The 20,992-nt window shown below is 31.3% G+C and overlaps 2 protein-coding genes across 2 annotated transcripts; one reads left to right on the top strand and one right to left on the bottom strand.

Annotated features, from left to right (window-relative positions):
* Positions 1–2,088: 2,088 nt before the first annotated feature.
* LOC125848024 (sugar carrier protein C) lies at positions 2,089–5,852 on the bottom strand. The gene is made up of 4 exons (XM_049527800.1): positions 5,630–5,852; positions 5,213–5,535; positions 3,132–3,755; positions 2,089–2,877 (listed from the first exon to the last, which is right to left on the bottom strand). The coding sequence occupies exons 1-4, from the start codon at positions 5,760–5,762 to the stop codon at positions 2,386–2,388; spliced, it is 1,572 nt and encodes a 523-aa protein (XP_049383757.1). The 5' UTR covers positions 5,763–5,852; the 3' UTR covers positions 2,089–2,385.
* A 9,984-nt stretch (positions 5,853–15,836) lies between these two features.
* On the top strand, positions 15,837–19,923 carry LOC125848892 (multiple organellar RNA editing factor 1, mitochondrial-like). Its single transcript, XM_049528858.1, has 5 exons — positions 15,837–16,326; positions 16,997–17,094; positions 17,180–17,245; positions 17,357–18,207; positions 19,415–19,923. The coding sequence occupies exons 1-5, from the start codon at positions 15,941–15,943 to the stop codon at positions 19,424–19,426; spliced, it is 1,413 nt and encodes a 470-aa protein (XP_049384815.1). The 5' UTR covers positions 15,837–15,940; the 3' UTR covers positions 19,427–19,923.
* The last annotated feature ends 1,069 nt before the right edge of the window (positions 19,924–20,992 follow it).

Here is a 20,992-nt window from a genome sequence, read left to right as displayed (position 1 = left end):
GACAATTAAGTTATTGTCATTAAAAGATTATTTTGGGAGTATAGTGTATCCACTTTTGTTGTAGTAAAAACATATTCTTGCAACTAATTAAACTGCAGTTTACTGCTTAGAATTCTGAATTTCCCATAGAGAGAAGAAAACAGAAAAATTAAACACATATTTTTTTATAGTAGAAAATATAAGTGGATAATGCCAATTTTACAACTACTTAGATATATATATATATATTCTTAAACGAATATTATGGAACAAAAGGCAAAATTTTGAAAAAGTGGTGGCCAATTCACTTTATTAGAAGCTTCGTGAGTTCACAACTTTAGGAAAAATGGGACCAAATTCACATGTTTTTTTTTTGGTACAAAATATGAATCAAATCAAGTATTACATCTCACTTTAATGTATGAAAAGAAGGATATTTATTTTGAAAGTCATAATGAATACATACGTACCTTAAAAGAGAAATAAATAAAAATAAAAAAGGTTGCTCTTCATGGTGGTCACACTTCTTTCTAATAAAGCTAAGAGTTTACTTGCTTCCGTGACCACCTCTAAAGTTTTAAGTCACAAAAAGGTTTTTACATTCAGAAACAAAGAATTTGTTATTTGGATTCAATTTTATTAATGCATAATACAATAACAATATATTCAGTATAATTTCACAAGTGAAATTTAAGGAGGGTAGAATGTACACATAACACATATATACCTTACGTCTATCTTATGGAGATAGAGAGATTGTATCCGATAGGCCCTAGCTCAAGTAAAGCAATTCGAAAAAAAAGAAATACAAAAAATGAAGGAAACATGATACTTTATGAGGAAAGCAGTACCTAGCCTAAAAAAAGAATAGTAACAACAACGAAATAATGAGATAATCAAATCATAATTAAGAATCAGAAATAATAACAGAAATCGAAGAGCACGATACTTTGAAAATAATGCTAGTACTATAGATAAGAAAATGGAAAAAAACACGAGCGATATGAATGATTATAAAGAGTACCCAATTAATTTCAGGATAAATATAAAAACGTAAGCAGGATAGCGGTATGACAATTGACAACCTCCAAATTTTGAGCTACCAAAATTACCAGTATTACTTAGCTTTAAGTTCATTTTATGCAACTTTTTGTTTTCATCCCAACAATAATAGCTAAATGCGTTTGGTAAATGTCTCATTCCTAAAATTAGCCTACACATCTCAAAGTATAGGACAAAGACACAAAACAAACACAAAAGAAAAGAAGCATTCATTTTTTTTCTTTTTCTTGAGTATCATTTAAAGCATGTTAGGCAAGTTTCCCTAAAGCCAAAAATGTTGGTTTTAATGTATTTTGAAAAAACATATGCTTATTTTAGAGGGTTGAAATGTTTGTCCCAGCATTTAGAAAAACAAATATTTGTTTGCTTGAAGATAAGTTATCTTAGTATTATATGTATTTTTTATTGATTGTTTGGTTTTATTATATTAAAAATAACATGAATCTGACTGCATAAATTTATTCTCTAATACTGAAAAAAGTATATTTATTTATTTATTTACAAATTGATTGGTCAAACACAAATTACTACTTCTAAAAGTGTTTTTTTTTAAAATCACTTGTAATAAATTTCTTAAAAAATAAGTAGATTTTGCAAGTTTGATCAAACCGAGTGAAAGGGATCTCTTTCCTATGTAAACTCTCCCCCATCCCAATTTATAATATTTATTTTAGTCCAGGAAAAAAAGAGACACATTATTATGTAATTCTTTTGTGGCAATTAAATAGTACAGCATTTATTTACCAAATTTGTATCTGTACAGATCAAGTAAAAAAAGACCAAAATTGGGCATTGGCAAGGCCAGAGCATATGTCATACAAAGTCCCTCTACTTCCCTTGTACTCCAAAACTAAAAGCTAATTAAGAAAGGTAAAAGTTTAGCTTAACAACATCAAACTGGCGAATTAACTTCTTACTTTACTCTTAACAACATATTTTATAATCACACAAATATCTATTACTTGTTTAAATCACCAAAAAAAGGTCATCCTTTCATTTTTAAATTTTGCACAAAATCAAACACTTTTACATAATTTGAGACGAAACTACTATTGAAATCAAGATTTTTATCCAGTGCACCGCTTATGAACATAATTTTGTATAATGGAGATCTTATACAAAAGACTTGGAACTATTAAAGAGTACATCCAACAAAACAAACAAAAGGTTACACAGTTGCTTTGACAAATTTTCTATTCAACAAAGTATATATTTTTCTATGCAAAAGTGAAGAGAAACAGTTTCAATCAAATCTAATTAATAATTATCATATCATCCCACTACAACATTATACAAACAACAAATAAAAATTAAAAACCCAAACTAATTCTTTTTTAATTAAAGTCATACAATTTTGTAACCAGCACCCCCTTTAGCCATTTCAACACCAGTTCCATTCCTATTTCCAGGATAATCAACTTCAGTCATGAACTTAGACCAGAACCAATGCTCTTTCCACACAATCACCATCTCTTCTATCGGAATATTTTTCGTCTCAGGCAAGAAGAAGTAAATGAACACAGTCATAATCACCACAAAGAACGCGAAAAAGAGGAACAATCCAAACTTCAAATGACACAACATTGTCAAGAAAATTTGTGCTACTGCAAATGTGAAGATCATGTTCACTGAGACATTGATACTTTGTGCAGCTGATCGAATTTCGAGTGGGAAAATTTCACTAGGGACTAGCCATCCAAGAGGACCCCATGACCAAGCAAATCCAGCTACATATACACAGATGAATATCACAACCACTATAGCATACCATTTTGGTAATTCCCCTGGAGTTCCATTTACTCCAAACTTTATTGCTATCAAAATTGCCACTGCTATCTGTATACGAATTAAAAAAAAAGTTCAAGTTAGATATGCAAACTCTAACAAGCACACTCCACCGACACTGAATCATGAATTCACCACTACAGATGAAAATGACTGATTTTTAAAAGTTGCACAAACTATAGTCTTTCGGGCAATAGACCATGGTATGATGTTTTTTTCATAAGATTTTCAGTTTGTTCAAAACGGATCTTTAGATAGATATCCTAACGACGAAAACTTCACCATAAAAAAAAAATGGGACTTACTTGGCAAAAGAGCATTTGAATTCCACCTTCAAGAAACAAGAATCTCCTTCCCAATTTATCAACATAGTAAATAGAAACCACAGTGGCAATGACATTGACTCCACCAGTGATCACAGCAGACATAAGTGAAGCATCAGTACCAAAACCAATAGTCTTAAACAACACAGGTGCATAAAACATAATCACATTGATTCCAGTAAGTTGTTGGAAAAATGGGATCATAATTGCCATTGTAAGATGTGGTCTATATTTCTTTTGCAACAAATTCCTCCAAGGGTGCTCAATTTTCCTAGAAGCCTCACTAGCCACAACTAAATCATTGAACTCTTCATCTACATCTTCAATTCCCCTGATTCTCTTCAGTCTAGCTTTGGCTTCGTCGTGGTTGCCACGTTCGATCATCGAATTTGGGGTTTCAGGGAGGAACAATGAACCTACTGTGATGATCAATGCAGGTACCATGGCACCTCCTAAGCTCAATCTCCATCCCCAATGAATTTTGGCAAAGAAATAGTTTAACACACTGGCTACAAGAATACCAATTGTGATGGAAAGTTGAAACCCAATGTTAAGTGCTCCTCTGTATTTGTATGGTGCCATTTCAGATAGGTATAGTGGAACAGACTGCAATTCAATGAAACAACAAAAAATAGTTAGCTATCTGTTTCAATTTAAGCATCTTATATATATCGTCTTTTCTTAGTGTGATTAGAAAAATAACGGTTTTTTCTATATAGGATAACTCTTTTGATTTCAACATTCTACCTAACATGAGTAAAACCTAGAACTCAAATACTCCAAATATTTTGATACATTATACACACCTTTGAATTGAGATTATACGTAAAAAAAAAAAATAGGAGGAAATTGTGTTTCCTTCATGAGGGGCCACTTGTTCTTGTCCTAGTCGATAAAGACACAATATCAATAATACTTAATTAAAGAAAGTAAAAGAGAACATCATTTGATGATAAATAGTATGTAAATTTTATGATTTGCTACTTTCTTAGTCAATTATAAACCAATTTGTTTATTACTAAATAGTCGTATTCATGAGCAAACGGTGTAGAAAAAAAATAATCACGGCAACGTCGCTAAAATTGGAATAAAATAAAATACACACATATCCAAACAGTGTATTAGGAAAAGAGGTTTTTTTTTTTTTAATCTCAACAACTTTCATTGGATTAAAATACTGATTAAGTGATAATGACAATCACAACTTGCTGAAGAATCCCAAAGTAGATTTATTTTTCAAATTAAAAGACTGAATAATGATTTTTAAAAATATGGTGGTAAAATATGCACTGTTTACCGTGCAGAAACAGTGCGTGGTGGGGTTTATTTAGCAAAAAAGTCTTTTCATGTAGGGTTAACGTGCAATTTTTAAAAAGGTAGGCTCCTCTTAGTTGGAAGGGCTCGAAAGTCTAAATCATAATGATGTTGAATTCAAAACACATTTTTCTTTTAAACCAAAAAATATTTTCATTATTCGATGAACAATAACAAGATATTTAGTGAAATTTCATAAAAAATTTTTGCAAACAATAGATTATTCAATTATTTTATTCTTATCTTGTGAGACAGAGAGACTGTTTTCGAAAAAAAAAAAAGTAATTCTAAGGCAAAAAGATGTGTGTTGTCTAATCTAAGCTGCCATTCAAATCCCAACTGCAGGAGAAGTGTTGACCGACAACTTGCCATTACTATATTTTACAGTTTTAAAAACCAAGAAATAAATACATAAACAAATAAACATAATTCCATTGCATAATCCAAAAAACAGGGGAACCATAGAACAGGACAACCTTGAACTAAATGAAGAAAAAAAATAAGAAAAGGAAAAAATAATAATTAAACAGAGACAAACACACATATAATGTTGCTCAATTGCATAAACACCAATTTTGAACTTCAAAAACAACTTGGCACGGACCAACAAACAAATAATTAGGAATATGACCACATGCCAACCACGACTCTGCTCGTTCAATAAATACTTTTTACACCGTTAGTACACAAAACTTAAATTAAAAATAACCAAACATGTCGTACATATAATGAAAATTAATAGCACGTACCTGATTGGCAAATCCAATACCAAAACCAAGAAAAATACGACCAATAATGAGCATAGCAACATTTTGAGCAAATCCATTGATTAAAGCTCCAGCACAAAAGAGGATACCTCCAGAGAGCATAGAAAGTCTCCTTCCTAATTTTCTGGTGACAGTAGATGCCACCAGAGAAGACACAAGGGCAGCCAAATACAACGACGATGTAAACATCGTCAGTGTTTGGCTGTCAAATTTACAGTACTGATTCGTTGAATTGTCTGCTTTTTGCTTTCTGAACACAGATGGAAAAAATCTACTCAAGAATGAGTCCATTGATGTCACACCCCCTGATCCATAACATTAAAAAAAAAAATCATCATTATATTATACTGTCGATATATATAAGTTGAATAAATATTTAATTTTTCTTACTCTACGTACCGGAAATTCCAATATCATAACCAAAAATGAGACCACCCATGGCAGCAACAATGCAAGTAATAGTAACATAAAGAGTTAACTCGCCGGGATATTCTTTCCCGTTGCCGGGACCAATACCACCACCACCAGCCATTTTTCCGAGTTGGTTACAAAACAAAGTTTTGTGGAAAAAGAATAAATGTTTTAAAAATAAGTTTGAAAATGAAAGAGAAATGAAGAGAAGGAATATAGAGGAAAAGATGTGGGATATAAAGAGTATATATAGAAAGTGAAGGAGACTATTACAATGTTGTAAACCTTAGCTGTCACATTTTTATTTTTTTTGAATTAATGATATTTTATTTAGCTGTCAAAATTATGCGTAGAATCTTATCTCACATTATTGAGTCGCAGTATTATTACTACAACGCAATTGATTTAATGATATTCAGAGAGTCGCTAGAGTTTTTAGAAGTATTTATATAGAGTGTTGATTATAAATATTTATATTTATTATTATTATTATTATCACTAATATATTGATTATTTTACTATTATCGCAAAAAAATATTTATTAGAGTGTGTGGAGAGAATTATAACAAAAATACACCGCACAAGATACTCATATTAGTAAATGGAGATGTTTATTTTAGAGTTAACATTAGATAATTTTACTAAAAAAATTTATTCTAGCTAAGCGAATTAATTTAGGATTTAAAAACTTCATTGTTGAGGTAGTGGAAACTGGAAAGTGAACTTAATTGGAGGTTTTTGATTGAGCATGTTGATTATTTTTTAAGTATCAATTAGCTTTTGGTCGCACATGAAAGGATAGTGTTAAATATGAATTTAATTGTATCCTATCATTTTTTACATGAACGTATCGTAAGCGTTGCTTCTTTATTATAAATATTATAGATAAAAAGGTTTTAAACCTGTAATTATAAATATTTTACAATAATGTTGTACTCGTTGAATTTAACTTGTGAATCATGACATATGCAAAAAGGGTGCTAATTAGATGGTAATTAACACTTTCCACCTTCAATTATGATGTTTTATAGATTTGAATCTCAAGAAAACAAAAAAGAATTCCTATGGATTCACATCACATTGAAACAAAAAAAAAATGGGAATTCTTGTGGTGGTGGGGAATGATTAATTAAAAGGAAGTGGATAAATTCCCTTGATTTTCAATTTAATGACCCCTTATTGATTGTTTGATTAGATTCTTAAAAAACAATTTATAATTAAGAATTTATTTTAGGAGCATGATATATTTGAATTCGCGTTGTACAACTCATCATGAAATGAGAAAATATTTTTTATTAGAAATTTTCATTAGTAAGGCTCAAATGAGCCTGAAGAGATTCCATAACTAATATATCATTATTCTGGTGAAAATATGTTTTCCATTACGTATTTTTCTTGTGAATTAATTCGATAAAAAATGAGTGCAAAATTATATTTTATAACATAAATTTCTCACTTCACATAGTGTGCTATTCATTACACCTAACCTTTAGAAGGTAATAACTTTGAGAGTGATGCTTTCAATATAATTTATTTTATATCTGAGCTCAAACTCAAGATATTTAATTAAAAATAAAATAGTCTCACCAGTGCATCACAATACTGGTGCTTGGTGAATTAATTCAAGTTGATGTGGGAAATGGTGTGCAAGGGAAGTGATGGATAATGAACGGCAGTCAAAGGAGGGAGTTCCCACTCAATTGGCAAATTACACATCAGCCATTACTCATCTAATTTTATCTTTATATTTCCTTTTTAGGATATTAGTGTCAAATATTTCCACATTTCTGTGCTGGTTTGGTTGACTTTCTTTTTCAATACAACCGTTTACTTCAACCACAAGGGACCAAATTCCTATCCTTATACAAGAACTTTAATTTTTGTAGAATAAATGGTCTATGGGAATCCATTAATTACCTCAAACTTTGCTTTATTTTCGTTATCCATTGACTAGACTTTTATTTTACCTTTTTTAAATATTATATTTCTCAAACTTCACTTACAAAATTAGATTAAGTACATCGTTATTATTATTGTTATTGATAAGATTTTTAGAACCAAAAAGTAACACCCTTTCATCGCCCCAATTAAAATATTCATTTGAAGTAGTGAGTGAGTCCAGTGACGAATCTAAGATTTCCACGTAGGAATTTTGAGAAATTAAAAAATAGTGCCTAAATTTTAAACATGAAATTTTAAGGTAAATTTTGAACTCCCTAAACCACTGAATCATTCTTTTAGGCTCTTAGGTTATGTTTAGAGATTCAAATCTCTATATATACATACAAAAATAAAAATAAATACAACTTTATATAATACAATATAACTTTTTTTAAAAAAAGATATCGGGTGAACACCCTTCTAACTTCCTAGATCTGTCCCTGAGCTAGTGTGTGCATTATACTTACTAGTATTATTATAGTTAAGGTCCCATGAAAAGCCCAAAAATCACCAGCCACTTCTTTTTCTCTTTTATTTTCCTTTGATTTGCACAAAGAAATAGAACCAAGTGGGGGCCAAACAAGTGGAAAAATATAATTTGGGTCCCAAACAAGTGGAAAAATAGAGAGCTGATTAATTAATAGTATTGTCGAGTTTAACTAATGAAATTATGGGTTAATGATCTAAAATTTCAAACCTGATGGCTTGACTTTACACATAACGGGAGTAGGTGGTAAGTCTCACGTCATCTTAATTTTTTTTTAACATTCTTTTATTATATACATCAATTTCTCACTTTACATAATGAGATGACATTGATTTTGAAAAATAATCTTTTTGTATTTTTCTTCCATATTATTGACAAAGAATTTAAGAATTAGGACATTAATTTAACTCAAAGACAAGTTTATTAACCATAAAAAAAGAGAGACAAATTTAAAACAATAAGTCTATGGGTGCAATGTGTATCACTATTTTTCATTTTTTTAGCAATGAGTAGAGGGGATAGATACAAATAGTATCTCTTTAAATCCGTTTTTAATTCAACACTCATTTATCGGACAATACCAAGAGTAGCATAAATAAAACTTTTTTTTCTCATATTAATTGTTAATATTATTAAATATTTATCTAATTAAGATAAAATTCGTTTTTATTTTTTATTTTTTAGAATAAACAATACCCCATTAATTATACTGAAAAGAGTTAAAAGGATAAATTAGTTTAAAAACAATACTTTAGTCGTTCTAATGACAAAGTCGTTTACCACCTGTGGTATAGTGGATAGGGTTGCTCCTCTCTTAATCAGAGGTCTCGAGTTCGAACTCTGATTAAATCCTTGATAGGAAGCGTTTCTCAATACCCTTGAATGAAGTCCTTCACTATGTGAATCTGAAATAGTCGGGCTCAATATGAATAGCCAACTATCGTTTTACAAAATTCCTACTTTATGGGTTGCCACACATTATTTTTTGGATTGAGATAGAGTTGTGACGAACATAGCCTCTTAAGTATTAATAGACCACTTGCATTTGCTTCACCACAAATCATGGCCAATAATGACATTTATTGACTACTTTAATTTGCTGTCATCTTCTACTATATATATTTTTGGTGTGGATTCTCCTCTAGTCGTTTCCTAGTTGGATTTTTTGGTGCTCCAAATCCTTGTGTTCAATTAGAGTTCTTTAGTCACTTTTTTTTTTCAAAATAATAATAATTGAGAAATTGAGAATTCATATATTATTATGGCCACTAATCACTATAGAATATAAATTGCATAGCTTGTCCTTGGATACTAGTAAACAATTACTGACTATGAATTATCTGCCTTAATTTACATATGTTGAGGCATATATAAAGTCAGCAAGCGTAATAGCCTCAAAATTAATTTTATATTTTTAGATAAAAACCATATATTAATTTTCCATAAATTCATTACATCGACAAATTTAATTCTCGTTACACACATACAATTCATTAGAGAGGAAAACAATTTATATCAAAGGTTTCTCTATTATTCACAAGATTCAAATACAAAATTTAAAGTTTAAAATAGAAAAATCTCGTTCATCTTACTATCACCATCTTAAACAATTTTCTTCTCTCTGGATAATAAGATAAGGTTAGGGAGATGGGCTAAGCTAAGCCCTAACATCATGAAGTCAACCTCCCCCCATGGTTATCGTAAACAAATTAAATAAAATAGTGAAGTCAAATATATATTAATCACGTAGTAGGAAGTAAGGCCATATTGTAAACCAACAGTCCAACATACAAATATTTAGTTCATACTGTAACGTATATTTCATATCATTTAATGCATCGTTTAATGTACAATAATATCTGTCAAGATTTAATTATAAAGTTGTACATACTGTCACAAATAATAAATGTTCCTTACCTGTTAAAAAATATTTTAGGTTTAGAATAGTTTAAATATTATTTAGTACCTTTAGAATGAAAGCAACTCCCACCCCATATTTCATGCATTTTCCTTTAAAATGTAATAAAAGCCTCTCTTTTTTAAAAAGGACGAATATGATTGTTGACTTATTCCAACTTGTAATATTGTTGAAATTTAAAAGTTTTCCCATACCATCGGCGTGTGAACTTTGAATAAGTAGGGGTGGATCCCAATCGATATTGCGTTTGTTTGAAACTTTGAATCAAGTATTTTTAATTAATTGCATAAATTTATATGAAAAAAATATTAAAACTACAATAAATGCGTAGATATGAATCATAACTTTAAAGATATAATGGATTCACCTTGTATATGAAGAATGTATATTGAACTCATAAAATTTAAATCTTGAATTGAAATATGTTACGCCAAACTTTAATTTAGTAGAACTTCCTTTTTTCTTTTTTTTTCCTGGGACTTTTTTGGGTCAAGAGGTATTGTCATTTGTCACTACTTGTTTGAAACTTTGAATCTATTAATGCCCAAAACTTCTCTATCCTTTATTTAATTTTGGTTTCATATGGGACGGAAGAAAAAAATTATTTTCCCCCTCTCTTTAATATAATATAATAATATATATTAACAACGACAAAAGTTAAATCATTTGGCGATGTATACTCTTTTTATCCGATTTGTACTATAAATATTTTATAATATGGTTGTTACAACTTACATGCAATAATTTCTAATTTTCTCAAATATATTGTATATATGACTGTATAACTATACATCTTAAAATTCACATTCAACGTGCAAATATTAATTACTTGAAGAAAAAGTTCAGAAATTAGTGTCCAAATTTAGTAGATCTTGGATATAACTAACGTGTTATTTTAACATTTTCTTTAGGTAAGGATTATCCACTTATAATAAAAGTTGGATATATTTTACTAAAAAAAGTGAAGATAATTATTAATTAAATAGACACTTTCAACGTAGACGGTGGAGTTTTCCCATGTTAAAAAGATAAAATGAGCCTTTTGCATGAAGAAACCGTGCCAATCTATTATAATGAGTATTATATAAATATTATCGTTATCCTATAGTATATCTCATCCAAACAAGACATGTAAATAATAGTAGCAGAAAAATGTATGTAGCATTAAATTCTTGAGGTATTATATCACATGCGGCATAAAAATATTTTTCTTTTGAAAAAATAAATTAAAAAAAGTTTCTCCTATCTAAGTTCTAATTTTTTTTATTTTTTTAAAAAAATTTAAAGAGGGCCAATATCTAAGTTCTAATTATTTTGTATTCCAAACTTAAAGATGCACTAGCTCGAAACATTTATGTTTTAGTTATGGATTAGCGGATTATATGAAAATTTAACAAGTCCATAGTTATTACTTATTTAATTAGCGATAAATTTATTTGGAATTGCTGATAAATTCTGTAGCTACTTTTATATTTTTTAATAGTGAATGATTTTTTTTATTCCGCATCTTCACGTGATTTAATAGGAGAAAAAGATTTAGCTATAAGGAATGGTTAAAATTATTTCTCTTTCGAACTTTGGAAAGTTCCCTTTTACCCATATCATTATTCCAAGATGTATTGTCTCGTTTCAATAAAGAGTTAAATTATATACATAAATAATCTAAAGTAATTTTACATATCAAAATATCTTTATCACTATCATATTTAATCATGTAATTTTTTCCGACCCATTTCTATGATAGAAAAAATTAATTCTATGAAGATTCGTCGGTTGAACATTTCTTCAATGCTATAAATTCCAGAGTAAATTAATTAAAAGATATATAGTCCTTCAACGGTGTGCCCCTCCATGCTCTATTGACTCTTGACTAGTGACTAACTTTATAGTTAATTAGTCTCGCTAGATTGAGACAACATAAAATTAAAGAAAGCATGAACTTTTCGGAAAGAAGACTTATTTATACTCCGATCTGTCTGTCTCAAATTATTTGTCATGATTTTTTTTTGCATGTTCCTTAAGAAAAGTAACTAGAAGGAGTTTTTGATATTTATCATTGTTTATGTCTTAAAATATAATATCTCTTCATTTAATATTACTTTATTTAATTTATATGCATGTCATTCATAATAGAGGTGTTTGTAGTCTTCAAGAATAATACAGTTAAGCGTAAAAATGGGGGAGAATAATAAATTTTATGTTGAACTTTTAAAATGAGAAATAATTTAAGATAACTATTTATAGAAAGCACTATAGATAATTTTGAGATGGAGGAAGTAGCTTGGAACATGGAAATGATAAAAATGTCATTTGTTTATCCAAGTGGTCAAGTTAATTAATTATTTGCATGGGCTCCCTTCTGATCTATCGAGTTGCTTCGAGTGCCTTGATAATGATTTATCATCAACCTACGCAGCTAGCTTGAGGTTGGTATACACGCGTTTATTATAATTAGATTCATATTTATTCTATTAAAGATTATTCTAAAATTATATGATTGATCAAGAATGAATATATATTGCTTCACCATAGGAAAAAAAATGAAATATTATTTCCTATTAATGTGTATATTAAACTATCAAGTAATTAAATTATACATGTACATTTACCTATTAACGACTAAAACATTTCTACCCATATCAATATACATTATATTTACTCCTTTTTTATTTTATTTTTAAATTTTAATTTTACAGTATATTTGTTAATTGCTATTACTGCATGTGATGGGTCAAACAATATTGCTGTTTTGGTGTTGGGACATCCAAGACGTATGTTTAATGAGTGCAATATTTTTTATACATACAACCGACAGTTACGTTGGGATTAAAAACTTATTAATTTGGAATCATACTTTATAACATTAATAAAATTAGCAAACGAAAAAATAATAACAACAAAAAAGTATGATGATAATGTGTAATTAGATATTTCTATAAAAGTCAACGGTTTTACGTTGCATTAATGTTACAGGCTAACCATCCCATGTATTTGCTGAAAATAAGGGTTTGTAAATTAATAGCTTATATAACACTAGCTATACATTCCTATCTAAAAAAATATTATATTTCGTCTCTTATTGAGTAGCACGTCAGTTCATGGACTCTACGTGATAAATTAATGTACAAGAGAAGACAACCGTATAAAATACATTATTACTATAATTTATATAAGTAGAAAATAGTTACGTTGAGGACAGTTTTTATTCAAAAGAACTCAATCTAGCTAGTTTGACTAATGATGACTAGTAGTATACAATATTTAGTTATTTACTTGCTTGATCATTTACTCCAAGTGAATTGATACGTATTTTATTCAACCAGAACTAGGGTCACTATTTTAATTATATCGATTAAATTGGAACTGAACTGTAATCAAGTTGTAATTGACTGATTTTCTGTTTGAATTGAATAGCCAAGTGGAGATTACATTGTACGTGTGAAATACTTTTTTTTTTTGGAAAAGTCTAGCTAGGGGACAGGATGACATAGTGCTTTGGAAAGTTTCTTTAAAAAAGAATCCTAGTATATATATCTACAAAAAATGTAAATCTGGCTACAACGACCAACTAGCAAATTTCACATTGGTGTCAATGATCGTAGTAAAAAATAATTAATTATGAAGCTAATAGGGTTTAAATACGTGACCTAGAGAAATTTTTATGACCCTTTAAGTATTAGATCAAATTTTTAACTTGTATAAAGAGGTGTCTAAATATATTTATTAAGCCAAAATTTGATCGTAACTTTCTGACAAAGAGGTGTTGCTTGATAGCCCATGGCAAAGGGTGGCTCCGCACTGTTGGTTATGATGTCTTCATCAAGAACAAAAACAATTTGAAAAGCTCATAATTTATTTAACTTGATAAACAACGAAGAAAACGACATGATCGATCATATCATATTTGTGTTCTCATCTACAATTCAAACGTTAGTGAGACTATTGCTTCGCTTCTGAGAAAGATATAGGTTGTGCGGTCTACTTTCTCTTTCCTCCACATGAAGGGAATTTAAATTTAAAAGCGATTACCTCAAAAGGCTTAAATGGTCTTGATTGATCAAAAGAAGAATTTAAGGTTCAACTGAAACATTTTTTTCTCTGTTATTCTTCTAATTTTCAAATATAAAACAATAAAAAGATCTAACAATAGATTTGCGGGTGCCGTAGGAGTGATACTTTAGGGCTAATCCTATGTATGTCCGTGCAAAAAATAAGTATAGTCTATAGATAGAATTAAATGTACATTTAGTAATTAACCTAATTTATAAAACTGAAAATCAACGTCTAAATTTTAAATTGGTCCACAAATACCGAGGTCATAAAATTATTTTACAAATAAAGTGCGAGTCTATATGGATAAACTTTTTAATAGTAGCAAGTAGTGGCCAGATTATACAAGCAATATAATACTCGTTTATAAGGACACAACTAATTATACAATTATTAATTAATTTATAAGGACACAGCTAATTTATTAATTTAAAAACGATAAAATGCTCTTTGGAAGGTAGATATTCAAGTAATGTGCATACACTTAATTAATTAGTTAAACACGATTATATGTCTTCGGGATGTCAGGAGCAGAGAAACCAATTCTCCAGTAATTTTGTCTTACTTGTTTATATTTTTAGCCCGTTTAAAAGATAATATCTTTTTTTTTTGGCTACTTTCAGTAATTCATTTTTTCACCTAACCTAATTAAGACGATAAAATTAAATGACATTTTGATACATTTACATATCTTTACTTCAAAATTAAACATAATCAAAAGTTCTTTTTATTTTCTTAAACGCTGTATCAAGTTAAAATCAGATAAACAAACTAAAATTAAAATAGAGAAATCACTAATATATAAACAACTGTTATTTGCATTACAACTTTGCACTAATCGAACACGAATAATGGTCCAGTGATGAAACTGCTCTACCTTAATTAGAGATGTCCGATTCATAACTAGATATAAAAAAAATCTTGTTAAGAGAACCTTATTTTCAAATGAGTAGATTTTAGGTTTAACAAACATAAAAATCATATTTGTATCCTATATAACAAATTTTATGTTTGCTATGGAGCATCATATTTGTATAAATCGGTGGAAGGCATCTCGTTTGTATAAAAGCGCAACGATTTATTTGTATATCGGTTAGATAATTGTATATATGTAACTATCATGTATATGTATCAATGATTGTGTTTGTATATCTGCATAAAATTTGAATTGGTATCCAATTGAATCGAAATAAAACATTTGTATATCAAATCTCTCTCTCGCGCGCTTTATACAACACAAATTATACATTGTAATTTGTATAATTTGTGTTTGTATAAAGCGAGAAAGAGAGAAAGACAAAAGAGAATTGGTAGGGGAGGATCTGTATTTGTATAATAATAAGTGTATAGGACAAATATATATATATATATTTGTATTTATATTTGTATATACAACTTTCTCTCGTTTTATACAAACACAAATGCAATTTATACATTCGTGTTTGTATAAAGTGAAACTGACTAGGGTGAGTGGCGAGCGAGATTTGCTGGGGAGAGAGGCAAATGACAAGTGTTTGCTACGTATTACAATTAAATGAAACTATGGTTATAACATTTAATTTTAATTAATAGTTTGAAATTTTATATAATTTTCCCAAAATTTAACTATGCTTGATTGAAGAGAAAAGAAAACTTATTGGGCTAAACTGGGCCTTAATTTTGGGCTAGTAATGTTTTGCTCTGTTGTGCTTAAATTTGTTTTTTTGGCCCAGAAACACAAAGCTGGAAAATAACGAAGATCAAATTTTCCCAGAATTAAACCGGCAAATCTCGAAATGACAATCCTAACCTTTTTTTTTTCTTTCTATTCCCTAATTCAATTCTAAAACCCTAAACCCTAGTTCAGAGTCAACTTCCTCATTTCATTCTCTTCTCCGTCGGCAACCACCCACATCCACCGGCGATGGCGCTGTATACTTCTCGTCTCCGGCGAGCTCTCCCTCTTTCCTCTTCCATTTTCGCTCAAACATTCCATCAACCAAATCTCATTTCTCCAATTGCATCACTATCCCAAAATTCGTCTACCCAAAGCAATTTGTCTAAGCTTAACCGCTTTGATTTTCCGTCCCAATCGAGACTATTTAGGTCTTCTACAATTTCTCTGTCCTCGAGGTCTCGATCATTTGACCGGAACCCAGCTGATGATGAAATAGGTCCCGACACAATCCTCTTCGAAGGATGCGATTATGAACATTGGCTAATTGTAATTGATTTTCCTAAAGATACTCAACTTACGAGGGAAGATATGATTGAGACTTATGTGCAGACTGCTGCGAAGGTCTTCGGGAGGTAATTTTTATTACATTTCCCGTCTTTAACATTCTATGCATTGATATTTTATATGTTCTTCCCATTGAAGAAGGAAAGGGAGATACTGACATGGTATATAAGTGGGTAAGAAAGCTGCAATTAATGAATGTAGTTATAAGCTCTTTGGTGAGCTGAGCTCGCCTGTTAGATAAGATTAAAATTGGCTTCAAAGTGCAAATATATTGTATATATTTGGTCGTTTTCTATGATAATTAGTTGGCGCTGATGTCAGTTGTTAATATGTACTCACTAGGAAAGCAGAAAAAGTATCACCCCAAATCATTTCTCTGATGCAAAATAGAACTTGGACGCTTTGAGTTTAAGCTTATGGTGGATATAGGTACTATATAGTAGCTCTAAGTTGGTGTATATTTGATTCTGGCGCAATCTTTGGATCTTTCCTATTATTTCTTGCATGGAAGTCTAGCATTATTGCGTGTTCCAGATGTTTTCTTCTTATATATTCTTCTGCGAACTGCCAAGTGGTGTGATTTTGTGTCATCTACTGACAGGATAAATTATCTCTCTGTCTTGTCACCTATACTTTTACAACTTAATATGCAGCTGATATAGAATCAAGAGTGAGCTTCCTTTCATTGACCTAAGACTTTGTTGCTTTGTGGCCTTTGTATTGTTTAACTAATTGCAGTGTGGAAGAGGCTAAGAAAAAGATTTATGCCTTAAGCACAACAACTTACCGGGGTTTTCAGGTCTTGTGTTCAGAGGACACATCGAAGAAGTTTGAAGGTGGGTGTATATTATGTTGTATTTTTCTTTCTGAGCAATGATAAATGTATTGTTGGTCTGATATAGAGGTTGTCTCTGCTATCAGGTCTCCCAGGAGTTGTGTTTGTACTGCCTGATTCCTATATTGATCCAGTTAACAAGGAATATGGAGGTCTGAATGTTACTTTTTATTAGCATTTCAAAACTATGATTATGCTCTATATGTTATAAACTTGAATTTTGTTGTGGTTTCCTCCTGCATCTATCGTGCTATTAACATCAGGTGACAAGTATAATAATGGGGAAATCATTGAGAGACCACCTCCTCCACAGTTTCAAAGACAAGGTAGCAAGCCTCGAAGAGGCCCACAGTATCAACAAGGCAATTATCGCCCACCTCAGAGTCCTCCTCAGCAGAACTATAGGCCAGCACAGGGTCATCCACCACAGCAGAATTATGGTGCAGCACAGGGTCCTCCACCACAGCAGAATTATGATGCGCCGCAGGGTCCTCCACCCCAGCAGAACTATGGCCCACCAAGGTATCCTCCACCGCAGCAGAACTATGGCTCACAACAGTATGCTCCGCCACCTCAACAGAACTACAGACAACCACAAGGTCCTTCTCCACAGCAGAATTATGAGCGGCCACAGAATCCTCAGCCAAACCAGAGTTACAGTGCACCTCAGAGTGTTCCTTCTCAATGGAATCATGGCCGTCAGCAAAGTTTTGCACCTCAACAGAGCTATGGGCCTCAAGGGGCTGGGGATCATAGGGGTCCTGCACCTCCTGATAGCAGCCTAGATGGATGGGATAATTCCCAGGTTGGATGGCAAGATTCAAGACATCCACAAAGAGATCAAGGAAATTATTTTCCTCAAAGAGACCAGAGAGGTGGTGCACCTCCAGAGCAAGGAGGCTTCGGAGGAGTTCAACATTATGGCTCTCAACAAGGTGGAAGTTCTGGACAACAAACCTTTGGAGGTCAACCACTGAGATATGGCCCCACATTTGGGCAGAACAATCCAAGGCCAGGAGGAAATCAGAATTTCCCACCGATGGAGCAGCAGGGCAACATGCAAGGGAGGGAACAGAGGACTTATGAATCTAGTGGTACAATGGGAACGGATCAAGTAAGCTGTTGCTTCCCTCCCCTCTTATGCGTTCTTTTGCTGTTTATTTCTCTGTGAATGACATGATATGATGTATTTGTATTTAAGAGGGAGATAACTTAGAATATCCTCCCTCCAATTGTCTGCTTTCAACCATTACAACCTTTTAAGTGTGTGTGTCTTATTACTTAAAGTTGCTCGGACTTGGGTTTGGGTGTCCAATACGGGTGTGGATTTAGAAACAAATTTTTTTTAAAGTGGACTACTTTTGTTTTGTGTGTGGAGGGGGAATTTTTATGTATTTTTCCTATTTAAAATAACCAGAAAAGGTAATATCTATTATTTTATGAGTGGTTCGTGCCTACCACTTACTCAGGTATTGTGGTTTTTGTCTTGTAAGGAGGAAGCATTGTGGACAAGAGGGATTTAATAGGACCCCCACATAGTTGAGGGTTCTAATGGGCGAAAACAGACTACTTTGGGGGAAGGGGATTTATGTATTTTCCCTGTTTAAAACCACCAAAAAAGGTAATATCTGTCAGATTTTTTGAAGGTTGATCAGAAAACAATGAGTTCCCAAACCAAAAATTCAAATTTGAGTTACTAAAGACATTCGGAAGACAAAGTATTAATGAGATATATGTATGAAAGGCACAGTTTCAAAAAAAGAAGAGAAGAGAATGATATATGTATGAAAGACATATTCTGACCATAGATATAACAACTTAGATTGCTGATTCCTTTTTAGTTATTAAAAAAAAAAGTTGTTTCGGGTTTTCTCTTGCCAATATGAATTCCTATGTTTGAAGTTCATCAAGGTATTGAATGACCCTAAAAGGGAACTGAACTGGTAGTTTGACCAGCCAAAAGTTTGTCGTAGCATCAAAGTTATTCATTTTGGGGTACTTTTGTACATTTAATGGATCTAGCTTTTGGAACTGGAATTAATTAGGCTAACCGGAAGGAGGTCATACAAATCTTCTTGATAAAAAAATAAAAATCGAAACTAAAGCACCAAAGTGATTGGCCATACACCCTAGAATTCTCTATTGGAATTTTTTTTATTAGTAGAGATTTTTAAAATTGTTGGAATGCTCTTTTCTACATTCTGTAACAACTTGGTGACAGAATTTCAATGCTTTCAATATCAACCTCTGCAATTTATTCAAATGAGTCAACTTGCTATCTCTCCATTTGCTCAACACTTATTCTCTGTTAACGTCTGCAGGAGAGATACTGAAGATATGGCTCAGTATCATGACGTACTGAGAAATGATTGTCAATTAGCTTTTGACTAGCTAAAGGTGATGGTTATTATCTGAATAATTGAGAAATGATCATGATCACTTCCTCAACAATCACCAAGAAACTTGGACTGAGAATATTGTTGTGGTAAATAGTTTATCAATGTCTTAGTATGGTTATGGAAATGGTGCTTTGTGAATGATAACATGGAGAGACTTGGGTGTAAAGCAAGCATCCGGTATCTGTTTCTTTTTGTGTAAGGAAGAAGGTTTGTAATGCCTTTGCTTAATTTTGTTATCTTAGCTAAGTTAGCAGCTGGAATTGCAAGAAAATGTAATAAAACATATCTAAGTTTTATTACCTTTTCTCAAAACTACGTTTTATGCGGTATCTGTGAGGACGGTCCCCTTAATATCTTTATTAGAATTCAAACATTACTTTTTGGTTCAAAAACTGATTTACTTGGGTATTTGATAATGAGATTGAAAGCTCACCTAGTTGGGCTAAGACAGGTTCAAGGCCTTGATTTTGGGCTAGAAATGTTTTGTTGTTTTCTTCTCTCTTTTGTTGTATTGACTACTTTTTACCAATTGGCAGAATTCAGAATTTCACAGTGCTCAGTGTGGACCATGTGGTCCAACTTGTCTCTGTCCGGATTGCTAACTCTTACTGATATTTGGTTATGTTGATGACATAAAGCCCAATTTTAAAAGCCTGACATTTTGTGGTCCAATTCTTCTTCATAAGAAATCATGTTTTTTAAAGTACAAACATACTACCTGCCCCTGCAAATTGCAATAAGCCCGTAAGAGAAAAAAGGTACATATCATAAATGGATATAACACATATCATGAATCTTGGGTAAATTAAATTTTGACACTACTTTTTATGTAACAAAGCATTCTTAGGATTGATTAAACCATTTACAACTAAAAGTGAATTCTTCAAGGTCGTGTCCTTTTAAGCGGTTTCATGGTCATACTGATGCATCACTCTACATCGTTAAATGTATGTTGGTTGCTTGATCTCTCATCTACTCTTAAAATTGTACTATATTGAATCCACTGCTAGTTATCGGGGATTGAGTAGTAAGGCCATGATCTACAGTGGCAACTAACCATAGACTTGCAGCTACATGGAAAATGTAATATTTGAGAGTTAAGACGGGTTTCATTTTTTTCTTACTTGAAATTGTAAAAATAAAAAATATTTACGCGATGAGATAACATTAGACACAAACTGCATATAATATTTCTTCCGAGTATAAGTTGATAAACTGAAATTAAGCTAGGTTAGATGTTAAAGTCAATCCAAGTACCTTAAGGGGCCGTTTAGTTGGTGAACAAGTTAAATTGAAATTAGATTGGGATAAACTTTTATTTCTAATCCTGAAATCAAAAGTTCAACCAAATGTCGGATAGAATAATCTCATCTATTATTTCAAAATTGTTAATTATGTGTGTAATGAAAGTCATAGTGGTCCTAAGCTCATTTGTATATCTACACATTTGATCACATCTACAAGGGATAGACATCATGTAAGTGTGTTGGCTATGTCAAA

This window comes from Solanum stenotomum, chromosome 12 (assembly GCF_019186545.1).
Source record: "Solanum stenotomum isolate F172 chromosome 12, ASM1918654v1, whole genome shotgun sequence".
In the NCBI taxonomy this organism is placed as follows: domain Eukaryota; kingdom Viridiplantae; phylum Streptophyta; class Magnoliopsida; order Solanales; family Solanaceae; genus Solanum; species Solanum stenotomum.
Note: the sequence above shows the minus strand (reverse complement) of the source record. Positions and strands in the feature narration are given on the sequence as shown.